The sequence below is a fragment of the Nanorana parkeri genome, unplaced genomic scaffold, assembly GCF_000935625.1.
Source record: "Nanorana parkeri isolate BGI_ZX_2015 unplaced genomic scaffold, ASM93562v1 scaffold765, whole genome shotgun sequence".
In the NCBI taxonomy this organism is placed as follows: Eukaryota; Metazoa; Chordata; class Amphibia; order Anura; family Dicroglossidae; genus Nanorana; species Nanorana parkeri.
The window spans coordinates 327,301-348,725 of NW_017307033.1; the positions used below are offsets into that span (position 1 = coordinate 327,301).

The window sequence follows — 21,425 nt, forward strand, 5'->3', positions numbered from 1 at the left end:
CTTTGCCCCATTCAGCACCTACCTTTTGCTGTCACTTTGCCCCATTCAGGACCTACGTTCTGTCACTTTGCCCCATTCAGCACCTACCTTTTGCTGTCACTTTGCCCCATTCAGCACCTACCTTTTGCTGTCACTTTGCCCCATTCAACACCTACCTTCTTTTCCCCATTCCCTCACACCCTGTGCCTTAAGACCCCGTTCACATATAGCGAATTGTCGCGCGATTTCCGCCGCGATATCGCGCATTTTTGCCGCGCGATATCGCAAGAAGTCGCAGGCCAATGTTATTCAATGGAGCTGTCTTAACTCCATGTCGCGCGTCGCTCGTCGCGGTCGCAAGTCGCTTCTACCGGACCCTTTTTTCGGCGGATTTTGCTCGATTTTGCTTTTTTTCTATGGAGCCCGACGGGGAAGGTCGCGCTACCGTCGCTGGAACGTCGCCCCATCCCGGCCGTGCGGATCCGCTGCAAAAGGTATGTCGCTAGGTGTGAATGGGGTCTTAGACTTGTTTTGCAGTTCTTAAGCAGTCCCGGGGAACCACCTGCAGAAGTTCACCAAATGTAGTTTTTTTTTTAATGAAAAGCTATTATTGGCTGTCATCAATCATATAGCTTAGGAGGTGAACAGATCCATAAACCTGCATTGGTGTGAATGTCAACACTAAATTGTCCCCAGACATTGCAGGAATCACATTCCAATTCACCAACACACAGGCACTCAGTGGGCTCGTGCACCTCCTAGAGTGGCACCGGGTGCCCATTCATAAGAGTATCGTGAAATGCCCAGCACGTGTGAAGGTGCGGCTTCGGCTGTCCAATCACAATTCGGCGACTTACGTTGTAACCAATGAGCCGGCGGAGGCGTGGCCAACCAGCTATGCCGGGTTGTGCACGAGCACGCGCTTCGGCGGCGTGTCCTGCCTGTCTTGATGCTCAATGAGTGCCGGTGATGAGAGGACACTGCGCTGTGTACTGTTACTAGGCAGATTCCCAGCTACCATAACATTCACACACCCCCCCTCCCACCTCACTTCACCGCGCGCTCACGGGCCGCTCCCAAGCGCGTGCCCGCGCCAGGCCGGTCCTGTGGACTTGGGAACGGAGGAAGAAGTGTGGAGGGGGGGGGAGAGGCCAGAGCAGCTCAGGGTGGAGAGCAGGGAGAGCACTGCTGTTAAGTCGCATGACACAAGCATCAGGATGGCGGAGAGAGGGGGATGTGCCATTCTGGAGACATTGCCGGTGGAGATCCGGGAGAGCCTGGCGGAGCTGGAGCTGGAGTTATCTGAAGGTAAGAGCACCTTCCATAGGTATGTGCCCCCCAATAGTGGCACTGCAATACCCAACATGCCATGGCAGCCTCTGACAGCTAGGCATGCTGGGATTTGTAGCTCCTCACTCTCAGGGCTGCCTATTGCAGATCTAATAAAACCGAGCACCTGGCATCACCGGGGGTACAGTGCAATGTATATGATCAGCTGATATAGGAATATTCCAGGTGCCCGGATCTGTTATTATACAGGATTTATATCGTGCAGCACTTACAGACAGTGCATGTACAATACAAGACTAGGGGGGGTCCTGATCCTGAGAGCTTACAATCTAAAAGGGAAAGGCAGGTAATATAACGGGTCATAGCTGTGTGGGATTTCCCTTAGATTCCTGGAATATGAGCCATTCATAAAAAGGTGACATACCCCATTCAGATCTCCTGGAATATGAGGCCATTCATAAAAAGGTGACATACCACATTCAGATCTCCTGGAATATGAGGCCATTCATAACAAGGTGAGATACCCCATTCAGATCTCCTGGAATATGAGGCCATTCATAACAAGGTGAGATACCCCATTCAGATCTCCTGGAATATGAGGCCATTCATAAAATGGGGAGACACCCCAATCAGATCTCATGGAATATGAGGCCATTCATATAAAGGGCATATGTTCCATTCGGATCTCCTGGAATATGAGGCCATTCTTATAAAGGGGATATGTTCCATTCGGATCTCCTGGAATATGGGGCCATTCATATAAAGGGGGACACCCCATTCGGTTCTCCAGGAATATGAGGCCATTCTTATAAAGGGGAGACACCCCATGCGGATCTACCGTCTGTGGCGTCAGGATGGCAGCTGTCGGCCGTCTGCTTACGGTGTGAATGTTGATGAAACCGCGATCAGAAATGTCTTCTGACCTGTCCCCTCTTTTTAGGAATAAACAGACATCATGCTGTGTTTATATACCGCTGTGTTTCCAGCATGCTTGGCTGGCCTCAGGTTTGTGGGCACCCTGAGCACATATGCCAAGAGGGAGCTGGTGTCTTCACATGACACACGTGTACTGGGAAGTTTTAGGCAGACGGGTGGAGAAATGTGTCAGTTTCAGGAACGTGCTGGGAGACGAGGCGATTGAAGTAAGTGCAAAGAGTAGTGCAGCAGATCTACACAATGGGCCTTATTCACGATTGTCTTCAACCAATCGAATGCAAACTTTTTTTCACCAAAAAGATGACTTTCCGGCGACGCTTTGGATCTGTTTGGTTATTCTGAGAACACAGACTTTGATAGTTCTGCCTACGACATTTTTTAATGTCCCTAATGCCTTGGATGCTTTATAGCTAGGGTAGGCAAACGCCTTCCTTCCAGCTGTGGTGAAACTCCAAATCCCATCATGCTTCTGCCTCCGGGGTTCATGCCTGTGGTTGCCAGTCTTGCAATGCCTTATGGGATTAGTAGTTCCACCAGCAGTGTTTATAGATCCCTCCAGTGGCATCACAAGGGGGGTGCGGCCCGCACCCGGGTGACACCAAAATGACTGACAGTCATTTTGATGTCACCCTCCTCTGAAAAGTCAGGCGCTCGGTCATCGACCGTACCCCTGACAGTATCAGGAGAGAGAGGTGGGGACCCGGCGGCATACCTTATCCCGCCGGGTGACTGTCCCCTACTCTCTCTGCCGGCGTCCATCACCAAGATGGCCGCCGTCATATAACAGAAGAGTGCCGCGTGCATGGTGACGTCACGCGCATGCACGATGGCGAGTCGGCGGGGTGACACTCGGTATCCACTCCGGGTGCCACCCAGCCTTGGGACGCCCCTGGATCCCTCTGATAGCTGTCATAGACCTGTACACCTTGGCCTCCCTTTACAGGCAGTGGGAATGAATGAATGGAGTGTTTGAGTAGAGATCTTACTGGAAACATTGAATGAGGCTCGGCAGGTAGATTTTTGTACAAACTTTCATATGAGAAATCTATGGAACATTCGATGACGCCATCAGAGACTTGTGGAAAGTAGTTGCAAATTGCATTTGATTTTAGCATTGGATTTTGGAATGAATGGAATTTCTCCAATGAAGCCCACATTCACTGTCAGAATTTCGTTCATTTGGGAAAAAGTTTCTCTTCTGCGTCTTTGATTTTGTTTCCTCCCTGCGGTCCAAATTGAACTTCACACTGACCCCGTTAACGATTAGAACATTGAATGAATGTTCCAAAAATGCTTTTTTTGCAGAGAAGTTCTGTCCGTGGATCCCCAGCCCTTTCTAGCCGCGCCGGATATTGAGAAGAGTCAGGCGTACTGCAGGGGAAGATGTTCTATGCTGGTTACATACGTGCAGCATTTTATTCTTTCAGAATCCCCCTTCATATTTGGGATGCTTGGCTTTCATTGGTGGTATGCACACATTTTCTGTTTCATTTAACTGCATTGCCACTGTTATAAGTTGACAACACGTGTTTGTTGGTTGTGCAATTCAATTGCATCTATAGCTAAAACTTTATGGGATAGATTAGGGATGGAATAAAACTCCAGCCATGTTATTTTTTTTGTGCCGTCTGTGTACCATCTGGGGATATTCCCTTCACTTCCTGTTGCAGAGACGCAGGTTAGGAAGTTAAAGGAAATTTTCCAAAGTTGGTGTGGGGGGGATGTTCTCCTCTATTGGAATTCTTCTCACCTCTTGTTCTGGGAACAGGTCTAACATTTTGGAGTTTTCCTCACTTTCATTCTTGGTGATTGGTCACCAGTAGAAAACAGAAGGGTAAGTCTCCTCAGTTGGGACACGGGCAGGAATAAAAGCTTGATGGAGGTCAATAACATCCAAAACTAAACATAAGTTTTCCCTAGAGATGCACTTTAGGTTTCGATCTTTACGGGTCGATTCACACCGCATGCATTGGAAACAACGGCCAACGCATCCCCGACGAAAGACAAGGCAATTATCATGGACGGGATCGGTTCACGCCACCATGTTGCAATGGGAACACAGTGGTGTGCGCTGAAAGAAGTACGACATGCTGTATATTTTTTCATCACAACGGGATGTGACTCGGGACAACCGCCTTGCACCCCGCTGTGCCTGTAGAACTGAATAAAATGCCTCTTGTGAGATTATAGTAAAGTTTTACAAAGCAAAAACACAATGTGCTGTGCGATTAGCTCAGTGTCTGGTGTGAACACAAAAGATCTAGTATATTCATTAAAGAACTCCAGGAATTGTTTTTTTTTTTTTTTTTTAGTTTATTTATGTATTTATTTTAGTAGTTGAAATGGACAGCGCAAGTGCAGTTTATAATTCGCAAACTCGACGAGAAGGGCACCCAAGCGCAGTGCATGGTAGTTGAACTGGACAGGAGCTGTGTGTAGTTGGAGAAGTTAACGGCCGTGAGAAAGGGACGCAGGCGCAGTGTGGGAATGTAATGATCTCGCCGTTGCTCTCCAAGTAAGTTAAAAAAAAAAAAATATCATAGCGTAAGCTTCGGCGCTATGTATCGGGGCATTTTGACAAGTACAAGTACTTGTCAAAATGCCCTGTATCGGACCCGATACCGATGCTAGCATCGGTATCGGGACATTCCTACTTACAACCATCGCAAGACTTTTGTCTTGCGATGGTTGTAAGGTAATTCAAAAAACGTACGATCTGCCCATCTTGGACAGGCAGATCGTACTTGCGATCATCGCAAGCCCACCCCCCTGAGGGGCAGGCTTCCGATTACTGCAGTGTAGGGCTGCAACAACTAATCGACATAATCGATTATAATCGATTATTGAAAAAGTTGTCAACTTTTTCAATAATCGATTAATCGGCTTCTGATTGGTTGGCCCTGTTCACGGCTCCACACACTTTTTTACTTCCACCGCTCCAAGCTTGCTGCAATCTCAATACAAACTAGAAGTCCCATCACTGGAGCCATTTTTTAAAATGTATTTTTTATCCGATTAACCGATTAATCGAACTTAATAATCGGCTAACTAATCGATTTTGAAAATAATCGTTAGCTGCAGCTCTACTGCAGTGCTGAACGGGCAGTGTGCGCTTGCGCACACCAGCCCGTTCGGTATTTGTCTTACGAGCACGCCACGTACCCGCCGACAATCGTACGATTCTCGGCGGGTTTTCGAACATGCTCTTAAGACAAAAGTGACGAAAGTCGTGCGACCTTACAGTAGCAGAGGTACCTTATTGTACGATAATCGCAAGGTGTATGGGCACCTTAAGTCTGGGTCTCTGCCGTTTACTGTTAAAATCAGCTTCATTGATGCCAAAAGCTACAGGCAGCGCTCCTCTTCTGGTACTGCGGCTGGGAGCTCTGGCTCTCCTATAGTGAAGGATCCTGTCATTCACTCTCCATTTCTTCTCCCGCTGTCCATTCACAAAATGTCTTCTGTTCACATAACACAAGGTTTTCTGTGAATGGGAGAGGGGAGGAATGGGTGAATGGCAGGATCTCCCCTTGTCCTTTCACAGAGCACCTTGTATTTTATGAACAGAATAGATGTTTTGTGAATGGGCAGCAGGAGAAGAAAGGGAGGATGGACAGGATCTTTCCCTGTATGAGAGACATAGCTCACCAGAAGTAGGGCGCCGCCTGTAGTTTCCGGTGTCAATGAAGCTTTGATTGTTACAGCAAACTGCAGAGATCCGCAACTAGAATATTTGTCATTAGAGGGAAAGTATTTGCCTTGTGCTGGGTACAAAAATAAATATTTTCCCTGGAAATCTTTAACATGTAGATTCAAAATATCTAGTATATTCAATAAATGTGAATCAGCGGAAACTCAGGAGGTAAACCTCAAAAATACATTCAAGTTCCTGAACTATTAACAAAAAATGTCTCTTATTTGTGTATCACTCGGCTGTAGATTCTCAAATCATCTCTGAATTGCCGGCACTGTCCTTCCTTCTGGAGGGTGGCTACTTTTGTTCCCCATGGTCCCAGTGTGTGTTGTAAAGTAGCCACCGCTCCAAGCTCACACCCGTGATGGACTACAATCTCAGTACAAATTAGTAAACTAAACATGAGATTGTAGTCTATCACAGGAGTGAGCTTGGAGCGGTGACTACCTTACAACACACAGGGACCAGGGGGAACAAAAGTAGCCCCCCTCCAGAAGGAAGGACAGTGTCAGCACCACTTCAGAGATTATTTGAGGCTCTACAGCCGAGCGATACACAAATAAGATACATTTCTGTTAATAGTTAAGGTACTTTGAATGTTTTTTAAGATTTACCTCCTGAGTTTAGTGTCACTTTCAATGGCTTTTCATTGAGAAGACATTAATTAATTCTCCCTATGATTGCAAGCAGTCAAAATGGAGTGATTGAAATAAGATTGATTCTGCTGGGAATGAGGAGTTGGCAACCATTAGTTGATTACATAGATTCTTTGGGGGTGATTTACTAACCTAAACACACGCACGCACCAGGTGCGTGTGATTTTTACACAGCAAAGCGTATTTATCAACCAAAAAGTCTCTATAAGCATATTTCCACTAATGCCATATATGGAAAATTCATGCACATGATGCATATATAATGCTGCTTCACAGTTTAGACAAAAATGGTTAGCTCATGCATTTACATTCCTGCATTCATCAACGCAAGCAACACAATGTAGAGCTAATTTACACAACATCACCTTGCAAATTCATGCAGGGCTTTGCACAACACACCTGCTGGGTGTGTACACACTACAAAGGTGTTTAGATTCCACCCATAGATCATGCTTGGAGGGAACACACTACAGAGGTGTATACATGTTCGTGGTGTGTTTATAAGGTTAGTAAATCAACCCCTTTATGTCTAGATACTTTCCCTATAGGGGATAATTTCTCAAGTCGGGCCAACTTTCCTTTGGTCTGATTAATTGCTCACCGTGTTGCTTTAACCAATTGTCTTTTCCTGAAACAACAAGTCCTACTTTCATGGTGACCTGGAATTAGAGAGATTTTTTTCATGCTAAGTGAATGCATTAGAGGTGCACCGAAATGAAAATTTAAAAACCAAAATGAAAAAAAGTCAGACCGAAAATGTTTTTTATTCCTACTTTTTCAAAATTTTTTCAATGTTTTATTTTTATTTATTTATTTTTAGGGGCTTTGGGGAAATATTAGGGATCTCAACAGCCCCCTGATATTTTCATTTTAAAATAGAAAAAGAGATTGAGGAGACAAAGTCCTCAATCTCTTTTTCTGCATCCCCTGTCCTAAATGAACAGTAATGCTCTATACTGTGTTCCTGTTCATTCATAACTTGTGGAGATATTATGTTTACCATGTCCACAATCATGAATAGACAGGAGGTGATGTAGATCACTTCCCATTCATTCATAATTGAGGGCACAGTAACCATACTATGTCCTCAATTATGTACAAACACTCAGAGATCACTGACCGCCTGTACCCGCTCTCCATCCTGACAGCTGTCACAGGAGGCTGGGCGGGGCAGTGCAGGAGAACTGCTCAGCCTCCTGTGACATCGCGGGCTGTCTCCGCCCACACACCCCTCTGCCGATCTGTGACAGGAGGCTGAGCTGTGCGGGGTGGAGAGACGCCGGCCACTCACAGCGCTCGGCCTCCTGTGAGAGTCTCTCCTCCCTCCTGGGACACAGAACAGCGCCCAGCGGGGAGGAGAGCAAGAATGGATGCACCGCTATTTTGGCCAGAAAATGGCACTTTAGGCATTTTGCCAAAAGTGCCATTTTCGGCTGATATATCGGCGCATTCCCTAGAGTGCATAATAAGTCATGTGTTAGCCCCCACGCACAACTGTGCAGGTGCAACAGCACGTTTATGTGCATCATTTATAGGGCAGCCCATTCATTTAAATAGTCTGCCCTATGCACGACAATCACACCAAAGAAGTCCTGGCACCATTTTTTTCAAAGTGCATTGTACCAAAACGCATGGCACATTGTGGGTGTGATGTCATTCTCCTGAAAGCGCATGGTATAGCAGAATGCGTTGGGGTGCCATTACATTGAATGACATTGCGGCACATCTTATAAAATGATGCGTGTTTTGGCTCATTGCGACAACGTGTGTAAAAACGTGTGTCTGTGCACCTTGCCGCAGCGCACAGGTGTAAATGGGGGACTCAGTTTTCAATGTACAGGTATTTATGACCATTCACAGAGATCCCTCATCTGCTTATATTTCGAGAAGGTCGGCACTATCTTTGTTCAGTTGTCATCCAGGGTCAGTGTTTACTTCCTGGGCTGGAGTGCTGGCTCAAAGATGACACATTCATGTAAGTCCTGATACATGTGCAGTTCTTGGTAAGGTTCCCAAATGCTTGATGCAGATCAACTCCCTGGTGCAACCTCTCACCTTGTGACTTGCTACAAAGTTACATTCTGATGACAGTGGAAATGCTGTCTGCAGCAGACTGATTACATCATCTCGGCCTAGGCAAAAACACTGGTGTCAGAGACGTTTTTACTGTAGAGCTTTTTTGAGAAATCACTCCTGTGCATACAGTGATATGTCAGGAATGTATACATGGAAAGCTAGTTATGTAAAAGCTACTTTAATGTCCCACTTTGCTGCTATTTTATCCCTGTGTGGGGTCTTTTAGCTTTGATACATGCGTGTTGTAGTAATGCACCTTACATGCAATGCTGTGCCGCAGTGCCATTTATTCTGTATCCCAACGCACCTCCACAACACACTGCAGCACAGTGTTGGTTGTGCTGATGTGCAAAAAAAAAACGTCCGCCTGCACTCAAGATATGAGGTGTATTGCAGCTCATTCATTTTAAATGGGCTGCCTCAGGGCTTGTCCACACCAAGCGCAGAGCAGTTACAGAATGGATCAAAACTGCATCCAATGTACTCCAATTGTATTTTGGGCTGTAGTTCACAACACAGGGTTCAGTTTCAGAGCATGTGGAAAAACTGCAGCATGCCCTATTTTTTCTGCTGCGGAATGCACCAAAACGCATGCAAACACATAAAAAATGCATGGAAACACCCTGGAACGCACTACAAGCCCATTTCTTTCTTTTTCCGTACGCGGCAAAAACGTGGCAAAATACACTGCAATGCATGTGCAGGAACTCATGCAGAACTGTTCCGCATTTGGTGTGAACAACATATATATATATATATATATATAAACATTTTGCAGTTCAGGGCTGTTCAAGCAGCATAAATGATGTAGTTGTTATCATTCCTATTCCAAACAAGTGCCCCTCAACTCACAAAAATGTCTGCGCTGCTGACCGTTCAGTACAGTGCAAATAGGCATTTTGCCCAAATGCATTTTAACGCTAATTAAAGAAGAACTGCGGGCATGTAACAAATTAACCCTTGCAGGGTGGGGTCTAAAATAGAGATGTGTGTATATATAGACAAATACTTAACCCTTGCAGTGCAGAGCGTAGCCCCACTGCAAGGGTTCATTTTTTTTACATGCCCGGGGTTGCTCTTTAAGACTTTAAAACACAAATAATGTTCATTTAATTGTTTTTATAACTATGAAAGATCAGAATGACATTTAAATAAAGCAAAACGGATTTCGAACCTAAAAACATTGGATTTATAAAGCTGCCTTCACATGCCTCAATTTTTCCTAAACGCAAGCAGAATTTTGAAACCATCAAATTGCAGGTGATCAGAGCGAAACTTGTGCGGGTATCTGTAGCCGCGCAGTGGTCACTGGTGTCTGATGGAGTGGCTTTCCCTGTATAGTAGATGACGTTTGATTGTTGTAGAGACAGTAGACTTTACTCACCATTGTCTGAGCTACTGAATTATAGATGAGTGTCTGTCCATCCCGGACGTGGAGTGCATAGCTGCCCCATGGTAGTTGTGGTACATATCAGAGAGAGTTCCAGTGACAAGTCTTCATGGACTTCATGGATTTAAAATCATAGATCGTATATCCCCATATTATATGACATGACTGTGACATTAGAGACAGCCATGGTGTGTATTACAGAAGTTGTTCTTGGGTCACCTATCAGTGATCAGAGATGGGGAAGATTTGTACAGAGAGCCATGCTGGTACCAAATAAACATATAGATGACATTTTGCGGTTCAGGGCTGTTCACACGGCATAAATGATGTAGTTGTTTCCTATCATTCCTATTCCAAACAAGTCATCGAGGTGGTTCACATTCTCCATGCAGGGATAGTATGAGATTGTTGTACAAGCACAGCAATGAGAAATAGGTTTCACAGACGTGACTACAGTGTGCTGGTCTCTGATTGCCATGGATTAGCATGCAATGCTTTCCTCGTTTTCTCTCTGCCCTGGCAAATCTACACCAAATGTCCACAATAGATTCTTGTGCAAGGCGCTTGGCTTCAAAGTTAGGAATTCTTGTCGTGGACAACTGACACAGAAACCGGTGTCCCGATTGGTTAATTTTCCTTGTCTCTCGCTATGGTGGCAACTCAACATTTTTATTTTTTCCCTATTTGCAGTCGCCAGGACCAATAGAGGGGCGAGTCTCCCAGGCGAGGATACGCATGGGAATAAAAATATGACAAAGCATTTCATTCTTCTCTATTCAAAGCAAAAAGAAATGCTTTGAATACACTTTAAAGAAGAATGCCGGGCAGATTATTAAAGGGGAACTATGGGGTTAAGGATTTTCCCCATAGTTCTCCTTAGGGTGACGGGAGGACGCTAGTTTGTGGCTCAACTCGCGTCCTCCCGTCACCGTCACCCTAAGGAGAAGCTACAACTCGCGGTATACTGAGAAGCCGCAGCTGAAGCGGATCCCGACAATTACGCTGGGATCCGCCCAGCTGCGTGAGTGACAGCTGGCTCTGTCTATCTACAGGCAGAGCCAGCTGTACCCGTCCCCTCCCCCGTCCGTTCCGCCAGTCAGCGCTGGCGGGGAGGGGAAATCCAGCCCCTCCCCTGTCACGGCAGAGAGCCGTGACAGGATCGAGAGGTGAGCGAACGCCGCTATGTGTTCGCTCACCTCCCCATCTACTGAGCCGACCTGTGACAGTCTCATTGTCGCAGGTCGGCTAGAACTATGAGGTGAGTGAAAAGCACTCACCTCATAGTTCTCCTTTAACCCTTGCAGTGGGGATACCCCACGCACTGCACAGGGTTAACTGCCTGTTTTTGTCTAAGTACAAAAATAAGTTATTCTCACCTGAACCCTCAGAGCCGGCTTGTTCTTAGACCGGTCCTTCCAGCATCTCTCCCCCTGCACTGCAGCGATCTAAGGATCCTGGTGTCATCGCATTCTATACCTGCGGGGGAATTGATCAAACCTGGAGCAGACAGAATCTGGAGCAGCGGTACATGGTAACCAATCAGCTTCTCCTTCAGGTTGTTCAGTTAAGATTTGGAAATGAAAGCTAGAAGCTGATTGGTTGCCATGCACAGCTGCTCCAGATTCTGTCTGCTCCAGTTTTGATAAATCCCCTTCACAGTGTATAGGATATGAGGGCTCAGAGGGACATTCCATCGCTGCAAGGTAAGTCAGACAGGGGCTGGAGGGAGCGCTGTAACAGCTGTGAGAATTTCCCTTTACTTCCTGTTCCTGAGATGCAAAAGGAAGTTATAGGATCCTTCCAAAGTGAGGGGAATTCCCCTTAGGGACAGGAGTCTGCATTGGAAGATTTCCCCTCGCCTCTTGTTCTGGAGACAATGCTGTAGTTTTGAATTTCCACATCATTTCATTGTCACAATGGGCACTGGCTCATTTATGAGGTGAATCTCCCCAATGGGAACACGGCAATAAAAACCTGGCAGAGGATCTAACCCTTTCCACACTCCATTTAAAAATGAAACAAAAAGATTTTGGAACGCACAGCAATCGCTCACAAAACTTCTCCCTTTTTTCTGGAGCTGGTGTGCAGTGCAATCGGACGCTTGGCAAAACATTGTTTGTGTTCCGGTCCACTGCGAACGCATAAAATAGAGCATGCAGCATTTTTTCCGTTTGCAGTGGACTGGAACGCAGGCAATGTTTTGCCACGCGTCTGATCGCACTGTGTTGGGGGCGTAGCTGCGGTGCCATTGACTTCAATGCACCGCCACGCCCCAGAACGAAGGGGGAAGTTTTGTGAGCGATTGTTGTGCGTTCCAGCAGCTGCCGCTCTGGAACACACCGCAATTGGTGTGAATGGGCCCTTAATATGACAGCAGGGTGAGTTTAGGGCAATCTGGTTACAAACGGGGGCAAATATGACGGCAGCAGATTGTACAACACGGAAACCATACAGATTACAATGTTACATTCAGACTCATTTAAAGTGACATTAAAGTCAAACTTTTTTTCCCTTCCCAATCCTGCTATAAGGACTTACCTTAAATGATGTCTCTTAATCCGATCATCTTCTTCCTTACTGTCCTTTTCAGCCTTCTCTCCAGCGCTGGTGCGGGTCTCCGATCCAGCGCTGACTCCTCTGTCCTCCACTCCTCTGATGTCCCACGGTGTCTGCATGCGGGTGCACGTTTTCTATGGACTTGCCTTAAATGATGTCTCTTAATCCGATCATCTTCTTCCTTACTGTCCTTTTCAGCCTTCTCTCCAGCGCTGGTGCGGGTCTCCGATCCAACGCTGACTCCTCTGTCCTCCACTCCTCTGATGTCCCACGGTGTCTGCATGCGGGTGCACGCTGTTCTATGGACTTGCCTTAAATGATGTCTCTTAATCCGATCATCTTCTTCCTTACTGTCCTTTTCAGCCTTCTCTCCAGCGCTGGTGCGGGTCTCCGATCCAGCGCTGACTCCTCTGTTCTCCACTCCTCTGATGTCCCACGGTGTCTGCATGCGAGTGCACACCATCTATAGACTTACCTTGTGTCTCTCCTTGTCTCCCAGCCGAACATCTGAACTGCGCATGAGCCCGCCCCCAAGATCCTTTGCGGCCGCCTGAGAAATTTTCAGATGTTCGGACGGGAGCGCGGGGAAGACACAGGTAAGTTTAAACCTGTTGGAAAAGGTTTTTTTTTTTTTTTTAAGAAACAGGGCTTGCTGCAGTTTTTCCTCATGCTCTGGAACTGAATGCTGTGGTGTGAACTAGAGCCCAAAATACTATTGGACTACATTGGATGCATTTTTGATGCGTTCTGTAACTGCTGTGCATCTGCTCCGCACTTGGTGTGAACAAGCCCTTAGCGAGCCTTGTACTCATTTGCCTAAGGCCTTGTTCACACCGAGCGCGTTCCAGGAGCAGAGCAGTTACAGACCGGATCAAAACTGCGTCCAATGTATTCCAATGGTATTTTGGGCTCTAGTTCACACCGCAGCGTTCAGTTCCAGAGCATGTAAAAAAAAACTGCAGCAAGCCCTATTTCACCTGCTCTGGGACTCATGCAAACGCATTAAAAACACATGCACATGCCCTGGAACGCACTAAAAGCCCATTCTAAACTAACAGAAATGTTTTTGTTTTTTTTACCAAAAACGCGACACAACCCACTGCACTGCGTGTGCAGAAACTCATGCAGATCTGCTCTGAACAAGCCCTAAATGGTGTTTAGATTTTGAGAAGCCAAAGATTTAAGAGCGTGATCAGATGTTCAGGAAAACTCCAACAGCCCTCCGGCGGGTAGTCTCGGCCAGCTCTCCCATCTCAGCACTGAATGATACTAAACACTCCATGCTCAGATTAGAAGTGAACGGAGTGTGTGTTGTGACTTTTCCTGGGTGTCCGGATCTGTTTAGGGATTGATACTCCGTTGTCCCTTCATTTCTTTTATACAGATCTTTCTTCCTTTGTATATACATAGAGATGGAACTGAATATACCCGGTTACTAGAGTGCTGTGTGAGGTGTATGAGGAGTGTATAGAGGATGCTTGCTCAGCAGAAATCATCTGAATACAACGAGTTCTAAACTGCGCTTCGCTTAATGACTTCATTGATCCTGCGATTGAATACGCCAATCACTGCGCTGTGAACAAACAAATGTAAAGGTCTGGAACCCTTCAGGCAGCATTCACTATACACCAGATTCATGATTTCACATTCTTGTTTCACGACCTTTTTAGTTGTGTGGTTGTGTGTTTTTGTACAGCAGGGAATCTGTCACCCAGCAAACAATGCTTGGACCTGCGGCATTTGCAGCAAGGTGTCTTTTTAAATGTTACCACGTAATATGACATTCTCTCTGGGATTCAGGAAGAATTCTATGCAGGGTCCAAGTGATATCAAAGTCAAAAGATTTTTAAAGCAGAACTCCGGGGCAAAATGTTATTGGTAGCCGCACTGCAAGGGTTAGGTGCTCATTTGTGTTTAGAGACAACAACAGCAACAACAACTAAAAGTTTAATACAGACAGTCCCCGGGTTACATACATCCGACTTACTTCCGACTTCTACTTACAAACGGAGGCTATTACTGTACAGCAGGGTAGTTATAATGCTACCGCGCTCATGCCGACGAGGAGTGGCCGCCTTTTTGGGTCTGGTTCGTAGTACTGTACGTACATTACAGGAAGTTGGCTCTTGTTAGACGTGCAGACGAGGGGTGCCCACCTCTTCTTCCGGGTCACTGTGAGGTTTTTACTGCTGTCTGCATCCTCATTAGAAAGATTTAATCTCACTTCCTGTCCTTGAGACAACAGGAAGTGAGAGGAAATATACCCCTAGGAAGGGAAATTCACTCCTGTAAGAGTCATCATGGGAAAAAGATGTCTCCCCTGAAGCTTTATCACCAATCCTTGTTTCCACGACAACCCAGAATTTTCAAAATCCAATTGTCACAGGGACAGAAAGTGAGGTGAAATCTTCTGAACAGGGGCACACACAGCAAAACAAACTTTACAGGGGGTTAACTCTTCCCTACGCTATCCAAAATTTTTCAAGCCCTGTCTATAAGGGCCCATTCATACCTAAATAATAACATTAATCACACAATCCCATGCAATTAACGCACAGTATCACACACTGCACACAGCGTGCATCACTTCACTAGGTGCGTTGCATTGCCATTGATTTGAAAGGCACCCAAAACAATCCTCTTGCCCGCCGTGCATTATCATGCAATGCTTTTTTCCACCACAACGCACATTGCAGTGCCATGCATGGCTGATGGTAGGTGTATTGTGGGGCCATTCAGATGAATTCCACTGCAGTGCATTTAGCACGGGTATCACATGATTAACGCTGTGCTGAGGTGTTCAGGGCCCATAAAGTGCTCCCTGTATGTGAAGCCGGCTTTAGATATTTAATTTCTCATTTTAGAAATGCTCCTAGAAAATGCTGTATAGTGTATACTTTCCTAGAGCTACCTGCAGTCCATATGTTCAGGTTCCCTTACCATAAAAGCCTTTGTTATGTTTAGTCTTCATTGTATTATGTGGGAGGATGATATAGAATGTCTCGTGCATATATGTAGAAATTCATTCAGCTCTGCTGATCAGTCAATGGGAAACTGACCTGCTTCTGTATGTATGTATGTATGTATGTCGGCTTTTATCTCAGTCTGTATTTAAGCTCCCACGCTCCTCTGCAGACACCTGCACCAACACGCAGAGCTGTGCATCATGGCTAATTTGTGTGTGAACATTGTAATCCTCTCATCCACCTCTCAGGAAACTGTTGTCTTGTAATTGTTTGTATTGTCAAGTAAATACCATGTCATCCCATGAAGAGATTTGTTACTTCTGGAAGCTGCAGTGCACAGCGAAAGTATTCACCCTCTTATTGTTTTCCTGTTTTATTGCATTTCAACCTAGAATTAAAAAAAAAAAATTTTGTTAAAGCTACACTAGAGCTCTAGCAAAGGGGAAACATTTAAACGGAATGGCCTTAGAACTCGCTCCCGTGATGGAGTACAATAGGAACACAAATGAGTAAACTAAACGTGAGATGTAGTCCATCATAGGAGTGATCTTGGAGCGGTGACTACTTTACATCACACACAGGGACCATGGGGTACAAAAGTAGCCCCCCCTCCAGAAGGAAGGACAGTGTCGGCATGAATTCAGAGATGATTGGAGGATCTACAGACTAGTGATATACACATAAGATACATTTTTGTTACTAGTTCAGGTACTTGAATGTATTTTTAAGATTCAAAGTAATATTAAACTCTCAAACTTTTTTTTTATAATGAATCCAGATCCAACAAATATACATTTATGTTTACTTTATGTTTTTGCCCAAATACTTCCAATCATCATTTTCCAGCCGCTTCCTAGTCGCTCAGCTTCCCTGAACTTCCTGTCCAGTACAAGATCACAAAGGACAGAGCAGACTCTGGCAACTGATCATCTAGTAGATTGGAGGAGGTAGGAGAGGGGGAAGGGAGTAGCTTGATTTGCTGCGTTTCTGGGGACGCACACAACTTACTATCACACACACAAGGGTGACAGCATAGCACTCTGCTTGACAATGGAGGCACTCTAGAGCAGGATATCCGGGTCAGTGCTTGGGGGACCAGCTGATTCTGCAGGAAACTAAAGCTTTTAGACATCAAGAAGCGGCATCCATTGTAAGTGATTTCATCGGCATTAGAAATGGCCAAAAATCCTTTTGACTTAAAGTGACACTAAACTCAGAGGAGTTAAAGGATAATTAAAGCCATTTATGCAAAAAGTGTAAAAAAAAAACCTGCTTTAACAGAGCTTAATACTCACCCGTGTCTTCCCTGCGTGCTCCCGTCTGAAATGTGAAGATCCTCGGGCGGCCGCAAAGCATCTTGGGGCGGGCGCATGCGCAGTTCTCATTTTCGGCCCGGGGCAAGAGAAGAGACACAAGTAAAGTCTATGGACGCGTGCACCCGCATGCAGACACCGTGGGACAGGAAGTGCCAGCAAGGACAGAGCAGTCAGCGCTGGATCAGAGACCCGCCGCAGAGGTGGAGGGACAGATGAAAACATCAGGAAAGAAGAGGAAGATCGGATTAAGAGACATCATTTAAGGTAAGTGCTGACATTAACATTGGGGGGAGCGAAAAAAAGTTTTGACTTTAATGTCACTTTAAAGTGATATTAAAGTCAAGGACCTTACTGTGCTATCCGGTGTGTGAATCTCAAGATGGGCCTAACAAAATGACTCCTTTGTTTTGATATGTAAATTGGTTCACACATATTGCAACTCGTAGTTCTGTTTGTGTTGTATTTGCAGATAAACCCAAATGAGCGTGTAAGCAGTGACGTCACTGGATGGTGGGATTGCATGGACAATTTACCACCAGCCAAATGTCTACAATCAAGTATGTCTTGCTGTTGGTTTTCTCTGATGCAGAACACATTCAGGATTTATCTGCTAGCAGTATAGTTACAAACATTTGTCAATAAATATCAGTGCAATTTTCTCTTGGCAGCTCTAATGGTTTCCCATTACTGTGACAATGCGCTCTGTCTGTTACTTTGAGCAAGTCTAGTATTCTAGCTCTTCACTACAAACAAGCCATGCTATTCAAGCTTCCTCGTGTCAGCAGAGATGAAATCATAAACGGGTGTGGAATTCCTATCGCCCGACAGGTAGGTTTTTTTTCTACATTTAGCCCGGCTTCAGGCAAGCCGGGCTAAATGTACAGTGGGGAGATCAGATCACTTGTATCAGCCTGATTTGTCTGTCCCTTCCCTCCCCGCCTTTGTTTTCAGGGGCCCCTGCTTTTCTGGGGGGACCCGGGAAACACAGCAAATGAGCTCAGGATGGAGAGCGTTCTCTACTCTCTGTGATCAGTGAGACCGGAGCACTGTAATCGCAGCGCCACCTGTCTCAGCTGTCAGAAACCGCACAGAAGTTCTGTTTTGTGTTGGAGGGCAGGTTCCATAAAGAGAACTTGTCACCTCCAAACTATCACATAGGGGCTTGTTGCACCCATGTTTAGGGGGTAACAAGGAGCATGGTGCCTTTCAGCAGATTAACCCATTTCTCCACAATCTGAATTGTGGGGTGCTTCTCTCCTAGACTCCTGTGTAATTTTGAATTTGGCCGCAGCTGTTTGTGTCTCCACCCGCACATCCGTGTCATTTATTCACAGATCCATTCACAGGATCTGTGAATTAATAAACTACAAGTCCTATCTGCCCCTTCTACAAAAGGATTTGTGGTTCTCAGTGGAGCACAAGTTTAGGGATGTCACTGCTTTTGTTAGGCCATTGATAACTTCCTCCAGCTCCATACATAGTCCGTACTTTGGGGTGGACCTGGGGCTGGAGGAACAGTCTGCAGGAAATTGAGAATCCACTGATCACGGCTGCAATGCTTTGCAGGTTCCAATGCAAACAAATCAAATAATGCACATTTTTTTTTTATTTTTGCATTTGATTACATTTTACAAAAAGTGTAGTATGCCATTAAGCCCATTGCCAGTGACCAAAGCTGCGTTCGCATCCTGCACACAATATAGATGGAGTGTACAGCTGGGGATGGATTACTAATAGACAAATCTGCTGAACCTCTGCTCACAGGACAAAGGCTCCTCTGTGACTGGACACATTGCTTGTCTGTTTTGTACCATATTAAATCTGGAAGCCTGAAGGTGTTGTCATGTGCTGAAGACAAGCGGCAAAATAATTTAATGCTAGCTTCCTTCTAGACTACTGGCATTTATACTTGGGAAGGCTTTTAGAGAACTGTCAGTACGAGGGAGCAGAAAGTGCTGGAACATAGCTGACTTCTGCTCTTCAATCTTACAGAATAACACTGCAGGGACTCTACTGGTGGGGCTATTCATGCTGCTGCAGTGCTTCCTATTCCAGCAATAAAACAAATGTGACATGGTTATGGGTATGATTGTAATGAGGGTGGATTATGTAGGAATGGACCTCCAGCCAATAATTAAAGCCATTCAGTGGCTTGCTTAGTATGGCATAGCATGAAGATTTACCGCTATCCTGAAGTCACACAAATCTTTTCAAGTTTCTTTATTTCGTTTTTTTTTTTAACATTCCTGCCCGGGCAGCTAAAGTTATGTTAAAGTGACACTAAACTCAGGAGGTAAACCTTAAAAATACATTTGAGTACCCTAATTATTAACAAAAAATGTATCTTAATTGTGCATTACTCGGCTGTAGATCCTCAAACCATCTCTGAATTGGTGCTGACACTGTCCTTCCTTCTGGAGGGGGGCTACCTTTGTTCCCCATGGTCCCTGTGAGTGTTGTAAAGTAGCCACCATTCCAAGCTCACCATTGCGATGGACTACAATCTCATGTTTAGTTTTCTCATTTGTATTGAGATTGTAGTCTATCACGGGAGTGAGCTTGGAGCGGTGTCTATTTTACAACACACATGGAGACCATGGGGAACAAAAGTAGCCCCCCTCCAGAAGGAAGGACAGTGTCGGCACCAATTCAGAGATGATTTGAGGATCTACAGCTGAGTGATACACAAATAAGATACGTTTTTGTTAATAGTTCAGGTACTTGAATGTATTTATAAGATCTAACTCCTGAGTTTAGTGTCACTTTAAGTACAGCTCCAGGAATAACGATAAGCCGGCAGCCCCGTAACCATTTTGGAACTAAACCCAATTACTGTAACTGTAATAGATCAGAGGTGTGAATTCTATCTGTACGATGAAGAGATTGCATAACTAGAAGGGGTGCATACAGAGCATGCTTATGTAGATGATGCAGCATGTTTAATACACTACTCCCTTGTGTTAGATGGGTGGATTTGGAATTCTTTAGCCGGCGCCCCGCCAGATTGTCAGCAATGAGTAAGCGAGCCATGTAGGCCATCTGAAGACGTGGTAAGATCATTCTTTCTTTCCTGTAAACTCTTTTCAGAATCATGACTTGAAATGGTTAAAAATATAGAAAGGAATGCATGTGTGAGTGGTCCTATTGCCCTTCCACATGAGAGAATGTGCTGGATATTGCTCTCGGCCCGGCTCATTGTTATTACAGGAAGTAAAGGAGGAAAAGGACCCAGATGTTAAAGTGTTCATTGTGAGAGCAGCCGCAGTGACCTCGCTCTGCACTATTGATTCCTTTCTGTATTTGTCAGACCCCTCTTATGTCTCCCTTCCAGCCTGAGGATATAGCACATGTCTCTTGTGCTAGCGCGCTCGTCTGTGCTGCACAAACATTCTAGTATCGGTAGATTATTTACACGTGGGTGTTTTATTCATGGATGCTGTAAAGGCAAGGTTGGTGCCAAACGTAACATGTTTAACCAGGTTAGATTTTTGCAACACAGTCAAAAGTCTGTTTTGATTTCACACAATATTTGTGGCTTTACACTGGTCCAAGTTTAACCCCTTCGTGACTGACGACGTACAGTGTACGTCGCCAGCATCGGGGCTGTTTAAACAGACTCCCGGCGATCATGCTCATTTCCCATAAAGTATAAAATAGGTTTCAATATATTTTTCAGCAGAGGCAGGGTGACCTGTTTTCAATGCTGTAAAAGTAGATGTATGGACTGGAGAACCCAGGCAAAGAGAGCTCGGCAGCAGAATCTTCAAAAGACTATAGAAAATAGGGACTTCATCTTCCAGGATCAGATTTGGGTTGACAGACCCTCCAATCAATGAAGACATATTTTAAAGCAGTTATATCTGTTTCCTACTTGTGAAGGTTTTCTCTGTGAGCTTGATATCAGTTCTGTCAGTGTCCGCTATGCTGTATAGATGTTTTACCCAGAGGAGGGAGACCTCATGGGGGCTTACAGTAATTCGTCTTACACCTACACATGTCATAAGACAAACGATCTTTGTAAATCGTTATTAGTTGAGCCATAATTCCATCTAAAAATCAATGTTTCAGCTACATGGTACGGCCGAATCTTAACTAAAACATGCTTGTCACGGTCATCTCTTGTCTCTAGGTGCTGCTATTTTTGTATGCAAGGATTTCCTCTAGATCAGTGGTTCTCAACCTGTGTAACCTCAGGACCCACAGGGGAAGACGTGACTGTAGTGTTTGAACATCTCTACCCTCTATTCCATTGTGGAGCAAAGCTAGTTGCCAGGCCTGCTCATAGGAGCCGTCTGGGATGGATTGTTTTCTTAGGCTACGCTCACACAGGCAGCAAAGGGGCAGTAAAAACAGGCCGTTGATCTGTGTGAAAGCACAGAAAATTCCAGTAGTGTAAATGCTCACTAACGGCGTTTTTCCCAGAGGGTTTTAGGTAAAGGGTGTTTTATTGACTTGCAATGGACTATTGAAAGTGACACTAAACTCAGGAGTTAAATCTTATAAATGCATTCAAGTACCTGAACTATTAACAAAAATGTATCTTATTTGTGTATCACTCGGCTGCAG

The 21,425-nt window shown here is 45.2% G+C and overlaps 1 protein-coding gene across 5 annotated transcripts in view; it reads left to right on the forward strand.

The window, feature by feature from the left end:
* Window positions 1–1,170: 1,170 nt before the first annotated feature.
* DIP2A (disco interacting protein 2 homolog A) overlaps window positions 1,171–21,425 on the forward strand; it is a 114,071-nt gene continuing 93,816 nt past the window's right edge. For all 5 annotated transcript variants that reach the window (XM_018564625.1, XM_018564622.1, XM_018564624.1 and 2 more), the window contains exon 1: window positions 1,171–1,287. In XM_018564625.1, coding sequence (XP_018420127.1) covers window positions 1,197–1,287 — 91 coding nt within the window. In that variant the 5' untranslated portion in view covers window positions 1,171–1,196. The remainder of the gene's footprint in view (window positions 1,288–21,425) is intronic.